This window comes from Diabrotica virgifera, chromosome 5 (assembly GCF_917563875.1).
Source record: "Diabrotica virgifera virgifera chromosome 5, PGI_DIABVI_V3a".
NCBI lineage: Eukaryota > Metazoa > Arthropoda > Insecta > Coleoptera > Chrysomelidae > Diabrotica > Diabrotica virgifera.
Genome location: NC_065447.1, coordinates 177,127,814 through 177,155,291, shown reverse-complemented (window position 1 = coordinate 177,155,291; position 27,478 = coordinate 177,127,814). Strand labels below are relative to the sequence as shown.

Here is a 27,478-nt window from a genome sequence, read left to right as displayed (position 1 = left end):
TGTTTTTGGTGGCTCAAGCATGTAAAAACCTCTTAACAGCACTGGTGATGAATTCTTTAGTTCGAAAACATTCTGTGATGTAGCCCTCGAAGATAATTTTTTAAATTGAATATATCTTTTATACAGGATTTTAAGTAATCTTTTGTTTTTGTATGAATTATTAATTTTTTACTCTCAAATTTGTTTCAAATGCCTTATTTTTTTATGATACACGAAAAAAGCGAAAATTGACGTTTTTGTAAATAACACGTCCAAAAAATCTGATAGAAAGGTATAGGTTCTTGTTATAGAGGTCCATACTATCATACCATATAGAGGTCCATACTACTCAAAACAACTGCTTTCGGAGAGGTCAAGACGACTGCGGCACAGAGGTGTAACCAGGATCATCCTAAGGGGGGGGGGTTACATCTACTTGAAGGTCTCTGGGGGGTATGGAATAATAATGGTGTTAAGCGTATAGAGTTCAAAGTACAACCAAAAGGGGGTTATAACCCCCAAAACCACCCCTTGTTTACGCCTATGCTGCGGCAGAGGAGTGGCACAATATCCTCCAATTGGATATCCAGGACAGCATGAATGGATTGCCGAACCGGCTCCAAGAAGTCCTAAGGGCCAGAGGCGACAACACCCTTTATTAATACTAATGATTTTTTTAATTAGACTATATTTTTCAAAATTATGTTTTTTTTTTTAAATTTTCTTCGATTTTAGATTTTTAATCATTGGATTTTTGCTAAACATCCCTTGATAGACAACTTTTTTTTCAATCATTTTATTATTTTGTTTTCCTCAGTTTTCTTGACGTCGATCTTTATTTGCCTCCCTAAAAAGAAAAACGCAAGAGAATGCGGCGACTACCGCACCATTAGTTTGATGCCCCATGTGCTAAAGTTGCTACTGAAAGTCATCCATAACCGAATATATCATAAATTGGACATAGACATTAATGATACTCAGTTTGGGTTTCGCAAAGGCCTGGGAACTCGTGAAGCTCTTTTTCACTTAACATACTTATACAAAGGTGCCTGGACGTCAATCAAGATATATATATGCGTATTTTATTGACTATAATAAAGCATTCGACATAGTACAACATGAATAATTAATGCATGTTCTGGAATCAAAGAAGTTGGACTACAATGACTTCAGGATTATATCGAATTTACACTATAAACAACGAGCAAAAGTACGTGTTAACGACCAGCTGTCAGAGGCAATTGAAATCAGACGTGGAGTGAGACAGGGATGCGTGTTGTCGCCAATTCTTTTTAATGCCTACTCGGAAGAGATCTTGAAAAAAGCTCTTGAGGGTGAAACAGCTGGAGTAAAGGTAAATGGAGTTCCCATTAACAACATTAGATATGCAGATGACACTGTCATCTTAGCTGAAAATATTGGGGATCTTCAGAGGCTGGTGACCAGAATAGCAGAGTTTGGTCAAGAATACGGGCTAACAATGAATTTCAAGAAGACAAAGTTTATGAGAATATCGAAAACTCAAAGAAATAATGAAAATCTCTTCATAAACTGATCCAATATCGAACGTTCGACTAATATGCATACCTTGGAACAATGATCAACTCCACAGGAGATTACTTACATTAAATCAAAATCAGAATAGGAAAGCCTAGAGCAAATTTTAACAAAATGAGAAAAGTGCTCTGCACAAGAGATTTGAAGTTGGAGCTAAGAGTTAGGTTGGCTAGGTGCTACGTTTTCTCGACTTTGTTTTATGGAATGGAAGCTTGGGCCTTGAATGCTGCATCAATGAAAAAACTAGAATCATTCGAGCTGTGGGTGTACAGAAGAATTCTGAAAATATTGTGGACAGAACACGTCACAAACAAAGAGGTTCTGAGAAAGATGAATAAAGAAATGGAAATCCTAAATACCATCAAAACAAGAAAATTGGAATATCTCGGGCATATTACACGTGGAGAGAGATACAGCTTGCTCCAATTGATTATGCAAGGAAAGAGAAACATAGGGAGACGCAGAATATCGTGGCTGCGCAACCTGAGAGAGTAGTACCGATGTATATCAAATGAACTTTTTAGAGCAGTCGTCTCTAAAATACGAATAGCTATGATGATTGCCGACCTTCGCCACGGAGATGACACTTAAAGAAGAAGAAAAGTAGTTTTCACCGTATCTTTCATAAAATGTGGTCCAAGATGGACACTTTCTTCAAATTGAAAGAAATACAAGGTGGGCGGTTAATTTTGTGAGTGTATTTTCATTGTGTTTCTTTATAGTGCATATAACACTAGACTTTTTACTCATTTTATTGTTTAATTCTTTATTGTTAAATGTGATATATGCAATTCCAATAGTTTGATAAATACTAACCGCATTTCATTTATCAAGGAAATTTTAGATAAAATTAAACAAGTGACGTCAATTTCAGCTTATGGTAAAAGATCCATACCACCAAGGTTATCGGTGGATCTTTCTCTTAAATACCAATTGGAATTCACAGTATATTCACGGTATACCAGCAGAATGCACAAGTCAGTTTTTTCAGTTATCTAACTATTAATGCAGTCGTATATAAAAAGGTATGCTCTATATACTGCACAAACACACTAAGTCGTATTTATTATAATAACAGAAAAAAATTTAATACCAAGTCAGTTTGACTGTTTCATTTACTAGCAGAATGCATTAAGTACTCTTAATGTAGTCTGCTTGTACTATTTTTGCGAAAACCGAACATACAACACTGCATTAACGTTAACTTACAACATTCTGATTGTACAATATGTATTGTATACCTATCGTCAGGTTTAAATCAAAAGGTTAATGTACGAAAAAGAGAAACCTTTTACCTAATTAAAGGGCCATAAATGTGAGAACGCATAGGTCAAGTTATACTCATCAACTATTTTTGAATATTGAAAATTTTCCAAAATTGTACTCTACGCCGATTAAAATAAATTTTGCCAAAAAGAATGAGTTAATGCAGTTATGCGAGAAGAAAGTAATACCAGATGCCAGAAGTATTTCACAGGTGGTACGAAGATTTGTCGTTTGATGAAAAAATTATTATCAATGTTCTGCCGGAACCTGATGTCTATGATTCAGATTAGATCATTTAGCACTAAAATCACCGGGGTAAATAGATTTTAAATACAGCACCTAGAGAGTTGCAACTTTTTGCATTGTGTTCAAGATGACGTCGGGAAAAACGTCTACAATAGAAAAATGAGTGAAAATGCATAATTGTATTTTAAAGGGCACAAAGTGCATCTAAAAGTGCATAAACATGTCAAGATAATTAAGGCGCCAGATTTTGTCACTAGGGAGCTTTTGGGGTCGCTGAATACGAATTCGCCATCAGCACCGACCCTAGGGGTACCTAGGCCACAGTTTCACTGCTAAGGCACATCATCTTCTGGACTTAGAGGGTTTTCGGCATTAAATTGATGCAGACAGATTACTCAGAGGGAGTCTTTGGGTGTGCTGAAGATGAATACACCTTCAGAACAGACACGTGGTATCTAGGGTCATGCCATCTTCGAAGTTTCGAGGGATTTCGGCACTTAATCCATGCAAATAGATTACTAGGCGGTTTTTGGGATTACTTAGTACGAATACGTCATCAGAAACGAACCCGGACCACCTGGGGCCCAAGGTCACTGCGAAGGCATGTTACCTTACAGAGTTTGGTGGGTGTTTGTGCATCGGGGGTCGGTTCTGATGTCGTATTCTTATTCAGCGGCCCCAAAAACCCTCGAGTAATCTGTTTGCATCAATTTGCCAAAAACCCACGAAACTCCAGATCATGTGGCTTAGCAGTGCTCCGGTGGCCGGTTCTAAACCAAAAAATCATCAAGTGACAAAATCTAGCCCTTAATACACTTATTTGGATATGTTTATGCACCTTTGAATGCATTCTTTGCACTTTTAAAATTTAAGTATGCATTTCCATTCATTTTTCTATTGTAGAAGTTTTTTTTGTGACATCATCTTGAACACAATTCAAAAAGTTACAAGATTCTATGTGCAGTATTTAAAATTCCTAAATGCCCTGGTCTAGATAACGAAGACCAACCATCTATGTGCTTTTTGTACTTTTTTTGTAAGTATCCAATAATTGTCTAATTGTCTGTAAAATCTAATAACTTGTGAAAATTTCTATTGTCCTTTTCTATTTTTTATTTTTCAACAGGATTTTTTTCATGCCGAAATTCTAGTTGTCTAAGATTATAGGATAAAACATTATAATGGTAAAATTGATACAGCTAAAATTAACATTAAAATGGGATTAGTTGTGTGTCTACTTGTGTAAAATAGTAACATTATGAACAAGCAGAATGAACAAGTCAGTTCATTATTTATTAAAAAAATAATTACTAATTAACCAAAAACAATAACTGTTGTTGTCATATACCACATTCTTTAAAATACCATTACTATTTCTATACAAGTAATAGAATTAAACTAAAAGTAATACTTTTTGTGTAATTTTGATTTATATTTAAAAATTTAACTAAAACTTGATTTTCTCAAAACAGTAATTTTTGACTTAGTGCAATCTGCTCGTGTACCCCCGATATGCGCTAAAAGAAATACCTTTTCGCATCAAAAACTAATGAACAATAAATTTATGATTTTTTCTTTTAATTTTAGGTGAACTTAACGAACATTGTACCTTAGGGAGCGACTGTAGACATTTTGCCTATTGGTGTAGTAGAAACAGAACTTGTCAATGCTTGCCAAACTATAAACCAAACAAATATTGGGACAAATGTGTTGGTAGTAAGTATCCAAATTTTCAGAAAAAGCAAAACATATATGGTTTCATTTAATACACACATAAAAATAATCTAGGAGACACCTGTATTATTAGCTTTAAATCAATGTTAGGTGCAAATACTCGTACAAAAATAAATTTATGTTTTTAATCTTTTTTGATGTTTTGTCAATTATTGTATCAACTTGGACGGTAATGCTAATAAAAATGACTATAAAAATAAAAACTTTATTTTGGTCTCCTATCGGAGGTTGGCTACCATCACAGCAATCTTAACTTTGTTGGCTGCAGCTCTGAACAACTGTATTGAACTGCACCCATACCACTCCCTTAAATTTCGCAACCAGGAAATTCTCCTACGTCCCACATTTCCTTTCCCGAGATTTTTCCTTGGATTATGAGTCTTAGCAGAGAGTACTTTTCTCCTTTCATTATGTGGCCGAGATATTCCAGTTTTTTTCGTTTGTATGCTTTTTATGACTTCGCATTCCTTCCCCAGCTTCAGCAAAACATCTTGATTTGTCACTCTTTCTCTCCATGGTATTTTCCACATTCTCCTGTAGCACCACATCTCGAATGCCTTAATGTTTTTGATGTTTATCTTTTTCAGTGTCCAAGCTTCCATGCCGTACAGCAGAACGGAGAAAACATAGCACCTTAACATTCTCATTCTTAAGTTTATATTAATGTCGCGGCTGCATAAGAACTTTTTCATTTTGACAAACGATTGTCTCGCTATCTCTATTCGCCTCTTGATTTCTCTTGTCTGGTCATTAGTATCAGTGAACCAAACCCCTAAAGATTTGTAGGACGTAACTCTTTGAACTGGCTGATTATTTATGGTTAAATTCACATTGGTGTATAGCTTCTTTGTTACAATCATGAATTTAGTCTTTTTGATGTTCAGTTTTAGACCATAGGTACTTATTGGTATGGGTGTTTATGTTTTCCATCAAGTACTGTAAATTTGCTAGGTTACCTGTTACTATTAGCGTGTCATCAGCATATCGTATATTGTTAATTAACTCTCCGTTAATTTTCATACCAATGTTTTGCTCTAGGAGCGCTTTCTAACATATTGTTTCGCTTTATATATTGAATAGTAGTGGAGAAAGCACACAACCCTGACGCACACCTCGACGAATCTCAATTTCTTCGGTTAACTCATTATCAACCTTGATTTTTGCTGTTTGTCCCCAGTACAACCTGGATATGATGTTAATGTCGCGACTGTCGATGTTTTTGCTTCTTAGGATTTCATACAGCTTTTGGTGTCTGACTTTATCGAAGGCCTTCTCAAAATCTATGAAACTTACGTAGAGGTAAAAAGTAATATTTCTTATCTATGAGATAAAAAGTAATATTTCTCTATTGGTACTTGATTTTCGATATATATGTGGATTTTTATTTAGTTTTGAAGTTGCCAATAATGGAGAGATATCATTTAAATCGCGAAAACAGTGGCGCGCTATCAGGATGCTTCAAGCTGGCATAAGTCAAAGCGACGTTCCTAAGGTCCTCCACACGAACTGAAGGGTCATTAGTCGTTTGCGGTTAAGGTTTCAAGAAACTGGTGATGTTTCTGAAAATCGTAGAGGCCGTACAAGGATAACCTTGCAGGCTTGGCGAGATCGCACTGTAACTGCATCACAATTACAAATGAGGCTGCAAGAGAGCCATCTGGAGTTTGTAAGTGGGCAAACCCTTATAAATAGATTGCATGAAATAGAGCTAAATACTCGAAAACCTGTGAGAGTGCCTGTGTTATCCAGAGAAAATCGAGCTCATCGAATTCAGTGGGCACAAGAACACAGAAGACGCAAATTGGGTTAGACGTGAGTGGGCCTCTACTTTGTTCACAGATGTGTCCGGATTTGGATTTTCACCAGATACAAGACGGACGTGAATTCGGAGACGATCTGGCAATGCTGTCCACGGTGCAGGAGGTTGATAGACAGCAAGGCGGCAGTATAATTGTATGAAGTGGCATCACTCGTGGTGGAAGAACCCCTCGTTTGTCTGGAACGGTGTCTAAATGCAACAGACTACCGCGATATTATTCTCGAACCTATTGTTGTATCCTTTTCACAACAAGCTGGTTCCCAATTTCAATTAATGCACGACTATGTGCGTCCGCATACTACCAGGGTCATGCGAACATTACTCGAAAATAATGAAATTGAGGATTTACCATGGCCTGCACAATTGACAGCCTTAAATTCAATTGAACATGTGTGGGACATATTGGGTAGATGCATTTTACAACAAAATATTGCGTTCAATACAATACAGCAACTACCAACTGTTGAGGGCCTTTCAATGGAGTGGAACAGAATACCGCAGCAAGGCATTGACCATCTGATCATGAGTTTGCATATCAGATGTAGGATAGTCATCAACAACCGTGGAGATCATACACTATATTATTAACTTAACCCAAAGACTACTTTATTGGGAGTTGAGGGGCAACAAATTATTTTTTATTTTTTTTTTGTTATAATTTTTTGACTTAATTCCCAAGTAACTCGAGTAGAGCCATCTAACTAACGCATTATTAAATGTCAAAATTGCTTTTGTTTTGTTATAACAACATTTTTTAATTTGTTAAAATAAATATTGTTTAAATAATTATACAGCTTTCAAATGAGAATATTTGTGTTTTTAACGTTAAAAAGTACACTTGTAGTAAGTTTATCTAAAAAAAAAGACTGCCACTGGCAAAAAATATATATTGTAGTTTTCTTTTCTTAAAAATAAATTAATCTATTATAACAAAATAAAAGGAAGTTTGACATTTGATAATACGTTAGTTAGATGGCTCTACTCGAGTTACTTGGGAACAAAAAAAGAATGAAGAAAATTGCTCCATGGGAAACCGAGAAAATGCATTTTTTAACGTATACCTATTTTGAACATTGAGATAACATTTTCTCCAACCTAATTTTTTATTGGAATTTTGCTATTTTTGGCAATTTTCACTCGTAATATCGATAGTTTTTATTATAATAATACATGTTTGAGTATTTTAAAGATACGAAAATTGGTGTAGAGAAAGTGGATAAAAATAAAAAGGTGATGGTTAGAAAATTATGTTCCTAGTATTTATATCTTTGCTGTAAATGCCGGTCAACTTTGACCGGTTGTATCTCAGGAACCACTCATCAGAATTAAACGTTTTTTTCTTTTAAAATAAGCGTCCTGCCGCTTTTTTTAAATACCGTCATCATGATTTAATTACATTTAATATTTCCCGAGATATTCTATTTGTTTATAAGCCAAAAAATTTTTTATAACTTTAAAATATTCCTGAGGCCGCTAACTAGTCCAATTTCAATTCTGTAAAGTACATTAGATAGGTAGAGTATCTATTTATACAAACATCATAGTTATTCTTATGTATCATAATTATTATTATTATTATAGTGACCATAAATTTTTAATTAACAATTCAATTGTTGCTAAACTGTTTATTCATTTTCTATCGGTTTCTGGAATCCATACGAAAAGAGCTTTATATTACCAAGTTATTTAATTACTGATAAACAATTACTTATCTAAAATTTTAGTTGAAAATTAAAGATTTTGTTGGAAAAACCCGCATTTTCCGGAAAAATTTTCGTCAAAGTAAATCGGGAAAAACACGTCTCTATGCAGAATTTAATTACGGTGAATTTTTATTTGGGTGTTTTTCGTGTAAAGTTAAAATCTTTGGAGTTATAGAGCAAAAATTAAAAAAACACGATTTTCGGGCGCCATTTTGTTTATAAAAAAAGTAGCTTACTATCTGCGGACTTTGCACACCTATATGATTACTATATACCAGTGACCGGCAAACTTTTTAGCCAAAGAGCCAAATATGAACATTACAACAATTTAAAAAAAAATGGGAAGCCAAATCTGTTTGTTCAGCAAACTTTTATTACACGAAATAGAACTAAAGCCCTACTACCTAGTCCCATCCATAACCCCCAAAAAATTAAAACGTGTTTCTTTCGTTTTTTGGCGATATTTTCGTTTCTAATCATCGTAGAGCCTTCTATTTTCTTTCGTTTTGTAAGGTTTTATTTCCTACAACACTGTCTTTTGATATGCAGAACCAAAAAAGGAAAGAACAGCAAATGTGAGCTTTTTCAGCTGATCATAAGAATCAGGAATACTATTCCAAGCGTTGAAAATGATCATGTCTTCCTTCTCCAGGTCATTCCAAGCAGACCACTTGTGTTGTGAACATTTTTTTCTTCAATATTTCAAATTTAACACGAAGACGTTCGAATTCAGAGCGCCATAGCTTCTTGTTCTTAATACTCTGAGCTAATTAGCAAAATTCATGGAAAAGTTATTTACCAGCAATTTTATTGCCGGAATCGAATTATAAGATCCTATATATTAATAATATAGGTATGCAAAGTCCGCAGATAGTGTGCAACTTTTTTAATAAACAAAATGGCGCCGAAAAATCGTATTTTTTTCAATTATTGCTCTATAACTCCGAAGATTTTAACTTTACAACTAAAACACCTTAATAAAAATTCACCGCAATTAAATTTTGCATAGAGATATGTTTTTCACGATTTGCTCCGACGAAAATTTTCCTCGGAAAATGCGGGTTTTCCTAACAAAAACTCTAATTTTCAAATAAAGTTTTAGGTAAGTAATTATTAATCAATAATTAAATAACTTAGTGACATCAAAGCTTTCTTGGTATAGATTGTAATTCCAGAAGGCGGTGAAAATTAAACGAATATTTTGGCAATAATTCAATTGTTAATTAACAAATTACGATCGCAATAATAACCAAAATAATCATGATACATTGATCAAACTTATAAAGATTATAAAGATGAGATGCTTATTTAATATTTTATCGACAAAATATAAATTTTTCTTTTTTTTGCATAATCTTTAAATTTTGAAAAAAAAAATAGTTATAATACGCTGGTCTAATTAGTAAAGTACAAAGAAAGGTTATTTACCAGCAATTTTATTGCTGGTATCGAATTATAAGATCCTATATATTATTAATATAGGTATGCAAGGTCCGTATATAGTGTGCTGCTTTTTTTATGAACAAAATGGCGCCGACAAATCGTATTTTTTTCAATTATTGCTCTATTACTCCGAAGATTTTAACTTTACACCAAAAACACTCAAATAAAAATTCACCCCAATTTAATCCTGCATAGAGGCATGTTTTTCCCGATTTGCTCCGACGAAAATTTTCATCGGAAAATGTGGGTTTTCCCAACAAAATCTCGAATTTTCAAATACATTTTTTGGGCCAGTAATTATTTATCAATAATTATATAGCTTGGTGAAATAAAAGCTTTCTTGTTATAGATTATAAATTCAGAAGCCGGTAAAAATGAAACGAATATTTTAGCAACAATTCAATTGTTAATTAACAATTTACAGTCGCAATAACAACCAAAATAATCATGAGACATTGATCAAACTTAGAAAGATTATAAAGGTGTGATGCCTATTTAATATTTTGTCGACAAAATATAAATTTTTCATTTTTTTGCATAATCTTTAAATGTTTAAAAAAAATTGTTATAAACAAATTAACATTTCTCAGAAATTGTTTATTATATTCTAATTTAAAAAAATACTTAAAATGCGTATTTCATAGGTCTTGAAAATGAATGCTTTAAAAAAATTTTCCAACCATTTGCAAAAAAGTTATGAAGCAGCAAAGTAAATATACGAAATCTCCGTTGTTTATAATTTGTTTTAATTGTTTCAAAGCTTAAAAGTGAGTTTATGGTACAACCTAATTACTCACAAAGAATGTCAAAAATTAGTGCAATGGTTATATTTTAATCAAAGATTAAAAATACCTTTTTTTGTAATTTTTAGCGCAAACGTAGGCCTGATACAGAGTCGGAGCTAAACTGTTCACTCGAAGCGACTGACACGCAGCATGCATTATTTATTAAAAGTGTACATCATGCGGCTGGTCGTCGCTCAGAGTGAAAATTTTAGCTACAGTACTGTGTTACTCTACTTTCGCGGGTGTAAATTACAAAAAAATATATTTATAATCTTTAATTAATATATAACCATTAAACTGAGAATCGATATTTTTTTGTAAATAATTAGCTTGTACTTTAAACTCACTTCTACGCTTTGAAAGAATTAAAAAAATATATAAACACAGTAGTAATCGTATGTTTACTTTGCTGTTTCATAACTTTTTTACAAATGGTTGCAAAAAAGTTTTAAAACATTCATTTTAAAGATATTTAAAATGCGCATTTTAGCTATTTTTTAAAATTATAATATAATAAAAACTTTCTGAGAAACGTTAATTTGTTTATAACAATTTTTTTAAAAACATTTAAAGATTATGCCAAGAAATAAAAAATTCATATTTTGTCGACAAAATATTAAATAGACATCTCATCTTTATAAGATTTCAAAGCTTGATCAGTGTATCATAAATATTTTGGTTATTATTGCGATCGTAAATTATTAATTAACAATTGAATTGTTGCTAAAATATTCGTTTAATTTTCATCAGCCGGAGGGACCGCAGACGTTCGGAAACAATTAGCGTCTCTTTGCAAAGACAATGACGTCGACTTTGCAAAGTAACAAGACACTTACTCAACACACACACTACACATTACTCCCCTGACTTAGTGATAAGTTATACAATTACGTGGCTAAAGGTTCTAGTTCTAAACCAAAGCCAGAATCAGAGAAAAAAAAAATTTTCATCAGCTTCTGGAACTATAATCTAAACCAAAAAGGCTTTTAAGTCACCAAATTATTTAATTATTGGTAGATAATTACTTATCTAAAACTTTATTTGAAAATTAAAGATTTTGTTGGGAAAACCCGCATTTTCCGAGGAAAATTTTCGTCGGAGCAGGTCGGGAAAAACGCGTCTCTATGCAGAATTTAAGTATGGTGAATTTTTATTTGAGTATTTTTGTTGTAAAGTTAAAATCTTCGGAGTTATAGAGCAATAATTGAAAAAAACACGATTTTCGTGCGCCATTTTGTTTATAAAAAAAGTAGCACACTATCTGAGGACTTTGCATACCTATATTATTAATACATAGGATCTTATAATTCGATTCCAGCAATAAAATTGCTGGTAAATAACTTTTCCCAAAAATGGCCTATTCTCCGGTAATCAGCCCAGACTATAAATACATATTTCAAAGCTATTAATGCAAATGTTAAAAGAAGAAAATTTCAACTCTGTTATCGTAGCATTAAGAGGAATTTTGACAAATGCTAAAGTTTGTAAGTTTGATAAAAGCTAATTTATCAGAACAAGATGTAGGTAATGTTTTTCCTACCAATTATTTTTTAAATGACTTTCCGTGGATATTTGTGCCAGAGCCGCACCTAAGGAGCCAAAGAGCCACATGCGGCTTCGGAGCCGCACTTTGCCGACCACTGCTATTAGTCCAGGGTAATAAGGTTTTTTCCATGACACTCGAGCAGCCAGGGTACTGAAGCGTTTTTTCGACAGGTAATACCTATAAGAGCAAATTGTAACTATTTCCTGCGTAGGATCTGGCGGCCTTTTTTATTTATAAACAATTAAATGTAAAAAATGGCATTTTTCCCTTTTTTTCAAATCAATGGAAAACAGTGAAAGTTATGGTTTTTTTAGTACAGATATCTTTGAGATTATGGAAAAAGCTTTAAAATGACGTATTACAAAGTTTGATATACTCATTTATTGTTAATATAATTGCGAAAAAAGGTCGGAATTGCAAAAAAAATTAATTTCGCAATATCTATTGTAAAAATTAGTGTACAGCTTTGAAATGTTTGTCATATAAGGGTTCTTTGGTTCTTAATATGTGATAAAAATTTCAAAGCGATTCATTCAATTGTTTAAATTTTATTCAAATTGTTTATCCCAGAGAGCATTTTTTTACAATGACATAAGTCAGAAAAAAATGACGTTAGAACCATTCCACAGATGAAAGTCAAATGAAAGAGCATGAGCTATATTTTCAACTTGGTTTAAAAAAAGCGAATAAAAAATGCATTTATTAGTAATAAATAATTATGCAAAAGTATCGTAAATCTTTCCTTATAAACTTTTTATTTTGTTATATAAGAAATTATATATATTTATTACAATTTTTTATCAATTATGATATAAGTAACATTATTTGGTAGTTGTGCACTTAAAACAGGGTAAAAAAGTTAATTTTTTTGGAAAAAGTTATTCAAAAGGTTTATAAGGAAAGATTTACGATACTTTTGCACAATTATTTATTACTAATAAATGCATTTTTTATTCGCTTTTTTTAAACCAAGTTGAAAATATAGTTCATGCTCTTCCATTTGACACCTGTGGAATGGTTCTAACGTCATTTTTTTCTGACTTATGTTAGTGCAAAAAAATGCTCACTGAGATAAACAATTCCAATAAAATTTAAACAATTGAATGAATCGCTTTGAAATTCTTATCACATATTAAGCACCAAAGAACCCTCATTTGACAAAAATTTCAAACCTGTACACTAATTTTTACAGCAGTTATTGCGAAAATATATTTTTTTGCAATTTCGACCTGTTTTCGCAATTATATTAACAATAAATGAGTATATCAAACTTTGTAATATGTGATTTTAAAGCTTTTTCCATAATCTCAAAGATATTTGTACTAAAAAAAATCATGTTTCACTGTTTTCCATTGATTTGAAAAAAAAAGGGAAAAATGCCATTTTTTGACAGTTAATTGTTTATAAATAAAAATGGCCGCCAGATCCTACGCAGGAAATAGTTACAATTTGTTCCTATAGGTATTACTTGTCGAAAAAACGCTTCAGTACCCTGGCTGCTCGAGTGTCACGAACAGGGTATATTTTTGTCTTATTACCCTGGCCTATATATACAATCATAAGATTCGATTCCAGCAATAAAATTGATGTAAATAACTTTTCATTGTATTTTGCTAATTAGCCCAGAGTTACACATCAAAAACATAATGCTATAACAGCATTTATTTAAATTAGAATATAAAACAACAAAACATATTTTTTACTTGTTTGGTTTATTAGTTCTGTTTTTTTAGTCGTTGGCGAGAAATGTAAATATGACGAACATTGTATAGAAGGCGGATTTTGTAAACAACAAAAACAATGCGAGTGCAAAGAACCTCTAGTTGCAAGCGAAGACAAAACCGAGTGTTCACGTAAGTATCTGCTATTAGATCTTTTAATTTTTTTTTTGTTAATTGCACATTTTTAACATTTCTGTTCTTTAAGCGTTTTGTAACACTTTCTTATTTGTATTTCTTTTAATTTTATTGTCTTGGAACAAATTTTTCACTGCATTTTATTTTTTTCACTTATTTTGTTTTTATGTGTGCTACGTTTTTTATTATTTCGAGCTTTCGACTGAAGCCATCCTAAGCCAAGCCGCACACCAAAGAAACATGAAACATGAAACGAAAAACATGTTTCATGAAAAGAAAACATTGCTAAAAAAATCTCAAAGTCCGCCTACCAACGAAACGAGTGTGATTCATGCTCATGACACATTTTTATTTTCGGAGAGTTTCATAAATATCCGGACATATATTTGTTTAGCAGTGGTTTATTTCCATGAAAATTCCACACCTGTAATTTTGAACCAATGAAAATACGTTATTTTGACAGATCACCATGGCAACGGAGGTATTTTATCGGAAATTTTTTGCTCGTGGGGTACCCAACAGCGAATTATAGTGGAAATTTTTTGACGTTTACAATAACAGAACATTTTTGACAGACTGGTTTTTATTTGTTTACATAATTTAGTTTTGATTCATTTTCTATCACTTGTAGTTACTCAAAACTTATGTAAAATTGAAGAATATACTATTTTCTATCTTGAAATGGTATTCCCATGCAACTACAATGAGTAGAAATTACGAATTTGAAAGCCTAAATAATTGCTGACAAAGCTATGGCGCGCTATTAATCTGTTCATGCAGCTTTGGATTTTCAAATGCAAATTTGGTGTGGAATTTTCTTACCGAATACCACGCGAAGTCAAATTAATATCCGGAAATTTTTTTTTGATCATGAATATTTTTAGAAAATTTCCCTCGTCTGCGACTCGGGAAATTTTCAAAATATTCATGATCTCAAAAAAATTTCCGGAAATAATTTGACCTCTAGTGGTATTACTAGTGAAAATTTTTTGCTCAATTAGAAATCCAATGAAATCAATTAATTTGTGGTCATCTGATTGAATACAACCAATAAAACCAACATTATACTGAAAACAGATCCCATGGGCTGTTTTCACTCAATCATGTAGCTATGGATACCTACATTTCGTTTCATTTCGATTTTGACATTTCAAATATTCAATATTTCAAAATGTCACGATTTGGTTGTAATACTGATGAGAATATTAATGAAATTATCGAATCAAATATACCAAAGAATACTGTTTACAGTAAAAAATTTTCTATCCGAATAACCCTCGAACATTGATAAATGCTCAAAAATTTTTTAACAACTTTCTCAAGCTTGTTGCTTACAGACAACAAGCTTTCGAAATCTGTTATAAAATTTTTTCGAACAATTATCAATGGCCTTGGGTTATTACTACTGAAACGTAATTTACGTTTCATGTTTCTTTGATGTGCGGCCTGCCTTAGAGTGTTCAAAGTGGGGCAAGCTAAAGTAATGTAGAACAAACTAAACCTTTTCTAGTGTTGGATTTGACCGTTGCACCTGATTCATCAGAGTGTCTATCTCAAGTGATGTATTTTTACTAAGCTTCTACATGCAGTTTTTGGTTTAAAATTTTATTTGTTTGTAAGTTGTGCCCATTGTTTAGTGTTATTCGTTTAATTTATTATGGAAATTAAAAAATTAAAAATGCAGATATAATTCTGAATGACCAACAGCTCTTCGCTCCTCAACTTATTCAGTTAAAGAGTATAATAGTCCGATCAGGGAACACAAAATTTTACGAAAACCTCCAAAAAAATAAAGGAAGGATGAAAATTTGGAAATAGGTAGTTGAAATTGTCTATTATTATATAAGAAAAAGTTTACAATTCTACATCCCCTCCATTTTACAAAAATTGGGAAACACGGGGTGAAAAATATTTTCTCGTGAGTGAAAAAATATACGTTCAAGATAGGCCCGGAATTGGATAAAATGACTAAGCAACTTTTGTTCTAGAGAGTTTTTTCACTAAGTCAATACTTTTCGAGTTATTTGCGAGTAAATATGTTCATTTTTAACAACAAAAAAACATGTTTATGGACGGCTTCTCGCAGATAACTCAAAAAGTAAGTACTCTAGCGAAAAAAATATTCTTAGTAAAAATATAGCTTATAAAAAATAGAAAAAAATGGTGTACGCGTGAGGTCTGTAGACCCAGTATAAGCAGAGTTGTAGCTAATGAAAAGTAGGTTCTTCTTCGTCAAATCCCAAATCGAATATTTCAATGTGAAATAACCAAAAAACCAAGAGCATTTTTCGGGGAAAATTCATTACAACTTTTTAAAAGTGTTTAAAAAAAGGTTTATTTTTGTTTTTAAAAAAAAATTAACATTAAAAATAAGTGAGTTACGCTCAAAATATTGTTGGTCCCTTTTATTTTTTGGTACAAAAATCGCGAAAATCACAATTAGCTTCCCAAATAAAATTATTCGTAACCGCTTCACAAGTTACTTTACTTATGTATTGTTTATATTATCTATAAGTATCATTGGTTCAAAGTGCTCAATTTTGAAAAAAAAAATGCGTTTAAAATAAAACATTTTTTTTTAATTAAAAAAAAAATGTTTAAAATAAAACATTTTTTTTTAATTTAAAAAAAATGGAATTGTTCATGGAATTAACTTAAAAATTATTAGTTATACCAAAAATCTTAAAGAGTAATAAAATGTACGTTTTGCTTTTCTGAATATTTTTCCTTTTTTGTTTTTTTTGTTATACTAAAATTAATTATGCTATGGCTGTTAAAAATTTGACTAAACTCGTTCAAGCCATTTTAACCACAGGTTTTTCAAAAATAAGCACTTTGAACCGATGAAACTTACAGATCATATAAATAATACATAAGCAAAGTAACCTGTGAAGTGGTAATGATAAAATTTATTTGTGATGCTAATTGGGGGGTGATTTTCGCAATTTTTTTACCAAAAAATAAAAGGGGCCAACAATATTTTGAGCGTAACTAACTTACTTTTAATGACAAGTTTTTTTAAAAAACAAAAATAATCCTTTTTTTAAACACTTTAAAAAAGTTGAAATGAATTTCCCCGAAAAGTGCTCCGTTTTTAGGTTATTTCACATTGAAATATTCGATTTGGAATTTTATGAAGAAGAACCTACCTTTCATTAGCTACAACTCTGCTTCTACTAGGTCTACAGACCTCAAGCATACACCATTTTTTTTTGAGCTATATATTTTTTCATTTCAATTGTCAATTTCAATTTTTCATTTTGACAATTTCAACTACCTATTCCCAAATTTTCATCCTTCCTTTATCTTTTTTAGGGTCAGATTGTTCTTTGATCGGGCTATAAAGTGTAGACACATAGTAAAAATACATCACTTAAGAAAGGAACTCTGCCGAAACAGTTGTAGTGATATTGATATGGTAAAATAGCACCATATGGGATAATAGGACTTTCCGAAACTCACATGGATGATGAAATCGGCAGATAGGCAATAAATCCATGCATTCGAAATGTTTACTTGGAGGCGAATGTTAAGAATAGCGTAAATCCAGAAACGTAATTGTCTTAATTCTCGCCGAACACCATTAAACGGCTAAGAAGCAGTACTCAGAAAAACATTATTAAATATTTCATCCATATTGTGAGAAAGAATAACGATCCGCTCAAAAAGCTGGTAGCATAGGTAAAAGTTGAAGGAAGATCACCCACACCAAGAGGCATCTGTGACATCTGTGCACTAGTATGATTGCATTGAAACATCCAAAAATAGAGATGATTTGTGTCAAAGAATAATTCATCCCACATAATATGCCAAAATGCTCGTACGCGAGCGAACGACCACGAAGACTTAAATTTGAAAAATTAAAAACTAAAATTTTTAAATTTATATATAAAATTCGTTAATATATCAGAAAAATATTTATTAGATAATAATGTAATGATTTATAATTTAAAATGTAAATAAATTATACATATTAACAGATAACCTCAAATCTATAAACGCACTTAAAACAGTGAATTAAAACCACTTTTATCAAGATAAAACACAGATCGGCAGATCAACAACAGATGCAATTTTCATTATAAGGCAATTGATGGAAAAATACAGGAATAAAGAAACAAACGGTAATATAATGTTCATTATTCTTGAGAAAACATATGATAGAGTTCCTCGAGAGATTCTGTGGTGGGAACTCAACTCAATAAGAAAGGAGTCCCTGGTGAATATGTAAATATTGTGAGAGATATGTATAAGGAAATAATGACTAGTGTTAGGACAGGTGTGGGAGAGACTGATAAATTTCAGGTGAAAGTAGGATTGCACCAAGGATCGGTGCTTAGACCTTATTTATTCTCATTAGTTTTGGACCAGATAACAGCGAAACGTGTTAGTAGGAAATAGTTAAAGAGAACAAAAACTGGAACAGTGGAGACAAGCTCTGGAGGAAAAAGGATTAAAACTTAGTAGGACAAAACAGAGTATTTGGAATGTTCATTTAAAGATCGAGTTACTACAAATAAAATGGTATCTTTGGATGGTGAAATGATTGTGAAAAGCAATAGCTTTAAGAACCTAGGATCGGTATTACAAAGTAATGGAGAAATAGATGGAGATGCATGCAGTAGAATTAGGGCTGGATGTATGAAGTAGAAGGAAGCGAGTGGTGTGTTGTGTGACAGAAAAATTCCAATGAAGCTAAAGTGAAAATTCTATAAAACAGCCTTAAGACCAGCTACGATGTACGGAACTGAATGTTGGGCAGTGAAAAAGAAAGAGGAATAACGAATGGATGTAGCGGAAATGAGAATGCTTAGATGAATGAGTGGAGTGACAAAAAAGGATAAAATTAGAAATGAGTATACTAGGGAAAGTCTGGGTGTGGCACCAATTGATGCCAAAATGAGAGAGCATATGTAGGTTAAGATGGTTTGGTTATGTTCAACGTCGAGACGTTAAGCACCCAATACGAAGAATTGCTGACTTGCAGATTCCTGGAAGAATCAGGAGAGGAAGACCAAAGAAGACTCGGAGGTAGACGATTAGGCAGGACATGTTGGTAAAGGGGATTAATTAATATTGATATGAACCAAGATAGAATTGTGTGGAGAAATGCAATTAGGGAAGCCGACCTCGCATAGGGATAAGACAAAAAGAATGATGATGACCTATCACCACCGTATATAGAATTAAATTAACAAGAACAACAACGTATTTTTATTTATTCACACTGTTTATTGCTTCTGTCAGTGTGCGCCAAATCTCACCAAAAGAAGTATAACTAAAAATTTATGGAGTTAATCATAATAGCCACTTCAAGATACGCAGAGTATTTTGTAAGTATTTACTTTTAGGAAATATTCGTTAATTTTATAGCGGGTTTGTTTTGTCCATTTTCACTCAGTTGAGTGTAGTTCTAGTTAGACATTTGCGAAATGTTGCAATAAAACGTATAGGGACCTAATGTTTAACGAACAGAAATCAGAGATCAAATACTATTAATTTTATATAGTTCCCGTTGTTTCAGATTCTACAAGGATATCAGCCACCAAATATGCCATTTTACCCGTTTTAGTATTACTCTACTTAAAGTTATATCTGTGGATAGGCTAAAGAAATAGTTGATGTTGACCAAAGATGTTCATATATCTCAATTTATACCACCTCCCATGAAGATGTAAAACAACTTCAGGATATTTTAAAATTTTTGGTATTTTTTTGTTTATAAGGTTATTTATGTAATGTAAATAGATACTTAAAATGTACTTAAAGACAAAACGTAATTAGGTGTAGAAATATTATCGTCATTCATCGTAAGATTAAAATTCTTAAGAAATATTATGCCACCAATGGTTCACGTTCAAATTACACAATTTTCTATTTACATTTTCTATTTGTTGGAATCAGCATGTATAAAAGAAATTAATAGAAGCAATTTCTCTTGTCAGCAAATTAAAATAGTGTGTAATTGTTATCCATGTTTACCAAAAAGTATTTTTAACTTTTTTTGTCCTCTTGCAACAAATTTGTAGGTACCTATGGTGCTTCTCAGAGGCTTTTTTCAGTGCGACACAAGTGACAGAAAAAAAGATACGTCCGTGATACATACACATTTACTCCAGTTGTTGATAGGTGGCGCTATAATCGGAAAAGAAATTTACGTATTTACCCATTATTTACCTATTACATACGTATACCATTGTTTAAAAAAAGGTTATTAGTCCAGAGATATAAGATTTTTCTCGTGACACATCCCCCTCCAGGCCGAAACCAAATTTTTTAAGTAGTATGGTCATCTATATTAATAACCTTTAGGTTTCCTGCAGCCGATTTTGATGATATACATAGTTATAAACTAATGAAGATCAAAAAACGGTTAATTTTCGCTTTTTTCGTATATAACCAAAAAGTTAAGCATTCTAAACAAATTTGCGAGTAAGAAACTCATAAATAGTCTAAAAAAATGAATATTGCGTTCGCTGAATATGTCTATCCTTATTGGTTGCTTAGAAAATTGCAAAATAAATCATAAATTTTGAGTTTTTATAAATATTCATAACTTATGTAAAAATTAACTTATAACCTTATTACACGAATTGCTGAGACTTCTGGTGCTTAAATTATATTTTAAATTTCAAAGCAATTGGTGAAATAGTTTAAAAGTTATTTAATTTGTTTATCCCAAATTAATTTTTTTTGCAACACTATAAGTCAGAAAATTATGAGGTTACAGTAAGACTTCTGACAGTTTATGGAAGAACATTTATACTATTGACTTAATTAAAAAAAAATGACAGAAAGTAATTTTAAATAGTGTAAAATTATTTTGCAAAAACACGTCAATTTTTTGCTTACTTATAAACAATTAGAATAACTTCTTAACCGTTACCCGTAGAAAAATTATTTTTTTATATTTAGAAAGACTGAATTTTTATACACATTTAGAAAGAAAAACAATTGTCCTAGGGCAATTAGGGGCGAAGTTAGCCCCACCCTCCCATTTTTTAATTCACATGTTTTTGCAAAATAATTTTGCAGTATTTAGAATTATTTTGTCATTGTTTTTTAATTAAATTAATAGTATAAATCTTCTTCTTTCATAAACTATCCAAGATATTAGTGTAACTTCATCATTTTCTGACTTATAGCGTTGCAAAAAAAATTAATTTGGTATAAATAAATTAAATATCTTTTAAACTAATTGACCAATTACTTTGAAATTTAGTGTATGATTTAAGCACCAGAAGTCTCAGCAATCCGTATAATCAGAATGTTCTAAGTTAATTTTTACATAAGTTATGAATATTTATAAAAACTCACAACTTATGATTTATTTTGCAATTTTCTAAGCAACCAGTAAAGATAGATGTATTCAGCGAACGCCATATTGAAGTTTTTTATACGATTTATGAGTTTCTTGCTCTCAAATTTGTTTAAAATCCTTGACTTTTTGGTTATAGACGAAAAAAGCAAAAATTTACCGTTTTTTGATCTTCATTTATTTATTACTATGTATATCATCAAAATCGGCTGCAGGAAATACATAGGTTATTAATATAGATGTCCATACTACTCAAAAAATTTGGTTTCGGTCTGGAGGGGGTTGTGTCACCAACAGGATATTTTTTTTCCTTATTTCTCTGAACTATATACATTGTTTAAAAAAGGTCTAGTTATACAATGCATATTATACGACTATAATTTAAAGTTCTTCTCAGTCTTTCAGTGTGTCATTAATGACGTAAGATGTGATTTTAAGAATGTAAAGAATTATAGCATGACATTTTAGTTAAATCTGACAGTTGTCAGAATCTTAATCGTAATTTGGTATAAAAACAAATAAATTGTGTTTATTTCATTTATAAAAAGATGTGTTCTTTGATTTGTATAGTCTTATAAATTATACAGAGTATGGTCGTATAGATAATACATAAATCATTTTTTTGTTCCATTATAGCGCCATCTATCAACAACTAGAATAAATGTTACAGGGTGTTTCATTGGGAAACGGAAATACTTTAATGGTGAATAGAGGTCACCGAGCCGGTTCTAGATATACTACATTTTTTGCCCTACCGACTTTTAGAACCGAGTTACAGGGTGTTTTATCGATTTTGCCCATTTCTTTCCTAAGCCATAACTTTAGGACCACCCTGTATATTTTTTTGATATTTGGTACACATATGTCTCATTCAAAACCCAAATGACCGACATACTAACCATAAGAAAATCCAGGTCCGGATTAACAAAAAATTATAAAGTAATTGTGACCTTAAAACAACACCCTGTATATTCAAATTTTGAAAATATGTTTGCATATTTGAAAAGAGCACAAAAAAGTAAGTTTAATGGTTCGCTTCAATTTTTCGGCTAGACAATTTTCTGACTTTAATTTTGAAATTATATTGAATATTTTAAAAACTCTCATTAAAAAGCAGATATTATTAACTTTTAGTTCTAAATTATTAAATTTAATTAATAAAGACTAATTTTAAAAATATTCAATACTTATTTACCACATTGGAACGACCCAATTACTAACGACAAGAAAAATCCAGGTCGGATTAACAAAAAAATACAAAGTAATTGTGACCTTGAAACAACACCCTGTATATTGAAATTTTGAAAATTTGTTTGCGTATTTTAAAAGAGCATAAGAAACTGCGTTAAAAGGTGCATGTCAAATTTTTGCGCAGATAATTTAATTACGGCAATTTTGCAATCATTGATTAATTCTTTCAAGGTCACAAGAAGCTGCCAGAAAAATGAAGAACAATCCCAATGTAATTAGAAAATCGTTTCGAAGTCTTTTAAAACGAGCACGGAAATGCATCGAACAAAATGGCGGACATTTTGAGCAACTGTTATAGTTCAAATATTTTTAATTTATGTTAAATTGTTGAATTGTTTAAACGAATTTTTTTTTATTAAATATAGCTCTTTTTTTAATTCTTTACTCAATCATTAAAATATCCCAATTCTTGCAATTCTAATTTTTAATGATGTGCATACAGCTACAAATCCAGAGAATCCATGAAGCCAGCGTAGTAAATAAGTATTAAGTATTTTTAAAATAAGTATTGATTCATTAACTTCAAATTATTAAAAGTTAATAATACATACCTGGTTTTTAATCTCAGAGTTCTTTAAAATTTCAATACACTTTCAAAATTGATGTAATTAAATCAACGACGAAAAAATTAAAATGAACCTTTAATCACAGTCTTTTATGCTCTTTTAAAATGCGCTGACAAATTTTCAAAATTTCAATATACAGGGTGTTGGTTCAAGGTCACAATTACTTTATATTTTCTTGTTAATACGGACCTGGATTTTTCTTGTCATTAGTAATTGGGTCGTTCCAATGAGGTAAATAATTATTGATTATTTTTAAAATGAGTATTTATTCATTAACTTTAATAATTTGTAACTAAGTAAAAGTTAATAATACCTGCTTTTTAATGTCAAGAGTTCTTAAAAAATTCAATATAATGTCAAAATTAAAGGCATAAAATTGTCTGGCCGAAAAATTGAAGCGAACCATTAAACTTACTTTTTTGTGCTCTTTTCAAATATGCAAACAGATTTTCAAAATTTGAATATACAGGGTGTTGTTTTAAGGTCACAATTACTTTATAATTTTTTGTTAATCCGGACCTGGATTTTTCTTATGTTTAGTATGTCGGTCGTTTGGGTTTTGAATGAGACATATGTGCACCAAATATCAAAAAAATATACAGGGTGGTTCTAAAGTTATGGCTTAGGAAAGAAATGGACAAAATCGATAAAACACCCTATAACTCGGTTATAAAAGTCGACAGGGCAAAAAATGTAGTATATCTAGAACCGGCTCGGTGACCTCTATTCACCGTTAAAGTATTTCCGTTTCCCAATGAAACACCCTAAATGATTTTAACCACGGACGTACCTTTTTTCTGTCACTTTCAACTTAATGCGTTAGAAAGAAATCGACAAACTGTGACGCACTGAAAGGTGCCTCTGAGAAAGAGTATAGGTATGCATTTTTAAAACATCTCGAATAAATTTATCTTTAACTAGTATAGTAATCTAGGATGTCCAGAACGTAGTAGGTACATATTTCCATCAATAAGTATTTTATTCAAAATAAGGTACTTATACTCCCTTCTTCTTTTTTTGTAGACAAGACTTCTTTTTGTCCTCCCTGTGTCAGGTCATGTTTCTACCGCGTATGTCATTATTGGTGTGATGACTATGACTGGTTTGTAAATTCTGCCTTTCATTTCTTTCCCTATACAGTAAAACCTCGATATAACGGACTAATTGGGGGAACGGGGTGTCCGTTAAAGCCGAAAGTCCGTTATATAAAAATAGGTTTAAAATAAATAAAAAAACTTGATTTTGAAAATGTGCAAAACACAAACAAAATTCTATTTAATTGTCTTCGGACATTCGTCGTGAAGTGACGTTTGATATCGACGCGCTTGCTTTCGGTAATCCAGATTCAAAGCAGGCCTGCTTTGAAAAACGAATCAAGCTTTGTTTGCATTTTTGAAGTTTCCTTATTTTTTTATAATTAACTCTCTAAAATTACGAAATTGCGTACAATACAGTGAACTTGAACTTATACAGTATAATACAGAACTTCGTTATCTGACGAATAATCAAATGTTATTAGATCGTAAAGATGCGATCTTACCTCTGAAAACTTCATTTTTGGCAATGTTGTTTTGTCTTCTTTGCTATCTTCACAATTACCCTCATTTTTTAGGTTCATAACTTCATCTGCTATTTCACTTTCAGTCATGATATTATACCCAGGGTCAACTTCAGCTTCTTCTATCCATTGTAAAACATCTTTCTCAGCTACCTACTTCTTCTCCGGCATAATTATGTATTGTCCTACAGAAATCAGGAATTTCCAACCCTTCTAAACCTATGTTTGCATCATGGCCATCAAACATATTTTTCTTTTGCAAGGTACGCTGACCTCTTGTATCTTCTGCATTATCTTCATCATGCAATACAACCATTATTTCATCTAAAAACTTTCTGCGAGATATTCGTTTGGTTTCCAAAATTGTTCCCTGATCCATTGGTTGAATAAGCGATGTTGTATTTTTTGGCAAAAACATACAATTTGAGTTTGTAGGTAGGTGTCGCGTTTGGGGTCCACACGGACCCCGTTGGTATCCAATGTATCTTGGTATGTGACAAGTTAAGCATGTACAATATTAATAGGACGTTTTTAATTTTTTTTACTTTTGACAATATTTTTTGTCCGTTATATCCGAAGTCCGTTAAATAGAGGTCCGTTAAATAGAGGTCCGTTATATCGAGGTTTTACTGTATTTTTATTTCTTTAAATTGTTTCATTCAGGTAATCTCCGGCTTTGTTTGCTCTATTGACTTGATCTTCCACTTCTGTTTCGAGCTTTTCGTAGCTGGGCAGTCTGATGCCTAGATATTTAATGCCTAGTTACTTTTCAAATAGTTGTGATGTATGTTTGCACATTATCCGTGATCGGTCTAGATATCCATCACCTAGGCCATCTAGGTAAGATAACTAGGGCCCAGTATTTTGTGTTTTCAAAGGATTTTTAAATTTTGGGTTCTCAGCAAACTTCTACTATTCCTTATTAAATAAACAGTCAGATCAGAGACTTACAAATATGTACGTTTAGTTATTATAACGTTTTGACAAATTCAAGGACGATGAAAATAAACAGTAGACTCCAAAGCACGCCAAAAAAATGCATAGTTAACCCGCATTACAGAATAGTGTTTAGTTCAGTCCTGAGAGTAAATTTTTAATTTTGAGAGTTAATTTTTAATTTTCTTGTAAAACGCTGGATTTGGTGTTAGAGACTTAGATTGAATTAAGACTAAGGAAATTTAGAACCTAAAAACACTAAACAATTTTAATATTTTTCTGAATAAAATACCTATATTGATTTTATAAGGTAGGTACATATTAGCTTTGTGACGATAATATTTCTGTAGGTATTTACCATAACAAATTTTGTACGAGACTTTAAAAGCAATGTACAAAACTCTCAGATGGACTTTTTTTTATAAAATCGTTATTTAAAAATTAATATGCTGTGTTTCTTTCTTATGTGTACCATATCCATATCCTCTAGAACAAGTGGTATTCCAGTTATACGATTTAAGTATGAGTCACCATTCCTGCATGAAAAATGGGAACTGTGAAGGATATATACGTAAAAATAAAATGCCTCTAGAATGGAAAACAAGAGTGATTACACCAATATGTAAAAAAAGTGCCCCGAGTACAATGTACTTGTACAGGGCACTCTCTTAATAGTATGTACGAAACAATATTAACATTATTAATAACAAATATCGTAATAGTAATGCCATCTAATCAGCGAATTAAAAAAAAATAAAGTTCATATCTATTTTTACATAATATGGAACAAATACATCCAAGAAATCTGATAATAATAGGTCCGAATAACCTCTGTCGTACATAATATATGTAATACCCACTTACCAATCACATCGGATGAATTGGAAGAAACAATGTGACAACTAAAAAATAGCAAAGCTCAACGCCTAACCAAAATATTTAATGACATAATAAAATATATATACCTATCTAAGCGGAATAATACCAAGAACATGGCTGAAGTCAACGTTTATTGTTTTATTAACGAAAACAAAATCCGTATCCTTCAGTGTTTTCCTAACCAACAGCTTAACGAGCCATATTTTTAAGTTATTTATAAAAAATACACATCAAGGGATATGACTAGCGAAGAAAAAAGTAGCCATACAAAGTTTATTTTTCGCGATATATTCGTAAATATTATTTACGATATCTCTGCATGGTTTATTGATTACCATAAAGCGTTCGACACAGCAAAGTGCGATAAGCTGATGGAGATATTTACAAATATGTATTGGAATAAACACCCTTGATGTAATAATTATTAGAAATCTTTACTCTAATCAAACATCATCTATCCGTTCAGAGGCAGAATCCAGTGATATCAAAATCAAACGTATGGTCCGACAAGGATGTATACTATCATCTCTGCTGTTTAACATAAATATACTCGAGAAAATCTTTTCAGAAGCAATAGAGGATGTTGAAGGCGGCATTGGAATTAACGGATATAGTATCAATAACATTAGATTCGCATCAGTGCCGGTTTAACCTAACTTCGGGCCCTGGGCGCTGGAGCTTTAGGGGCCCCCTTCATTGCTATTCGTTGTCAGTTTTTTAACAAGAAAACACATGCATTAACTATAAAGTTTTATTGTAAAATCCATAAAATATTTTTTTAAACAAGCAAGAAGAATAGCCAACGTAAAAAATTATCCAAAAAATACATTTAAAAACATAAATAAAAAACAGAAAGTTCCACAAAACAACACATGACAAGTAAAAAAACATTCTAAAAAAAACATAAAGACAAAAATTAGATCACTTTTTTTCTTGATTTGGCATTCGCAAACTGTAATATAATATTATCGCAATTCAGTTTCTCCAGTTCTTCATTTTCTATATACAATAGTGATAATGCGTCTAGGTTTTCTTG

At 31.7% G+C, this 27,478-nt stretch overlaps 1 protein-coding gene across 4 annotated transcripts in view; it reads left to right on the top strand.

The window, feature by feature from the left end:
- The window catches only part of LOC114334632 (uncharacterized), a 206,034-nt gene extending 180,026 nt beyond the window's left edge, over window positions 1-26,008 (top strand). For 3 of the 4 annotated variants that reach the window (XM_028284718.2, XM_028284716.2, XM_028284717.2), the window contains 3 exons: window positions 4,636-4,764; window positions 13,812-13,931; window positions 19,444-26,008. In XM_028284718.2, the coding sequence (XP_028140519.1) occupies window positions 4,636-4,764; window positions 13,812-13,931; window positions 19,444-19,544 (350 nt within the window). In that variant the 3' untranslated portion in view covers window positions 19,545-26,008. The remainder of the gene's footprint in view (window positions 1-4,635; window positions 4,765-13,811; window positions 13,932-19,443) is intronic. The other variant, XM_028284719.2, reaches the window with a different exon arrangement.
- Window positions 26,009-27,478: the final 1,470 nt, after the last annotated feature.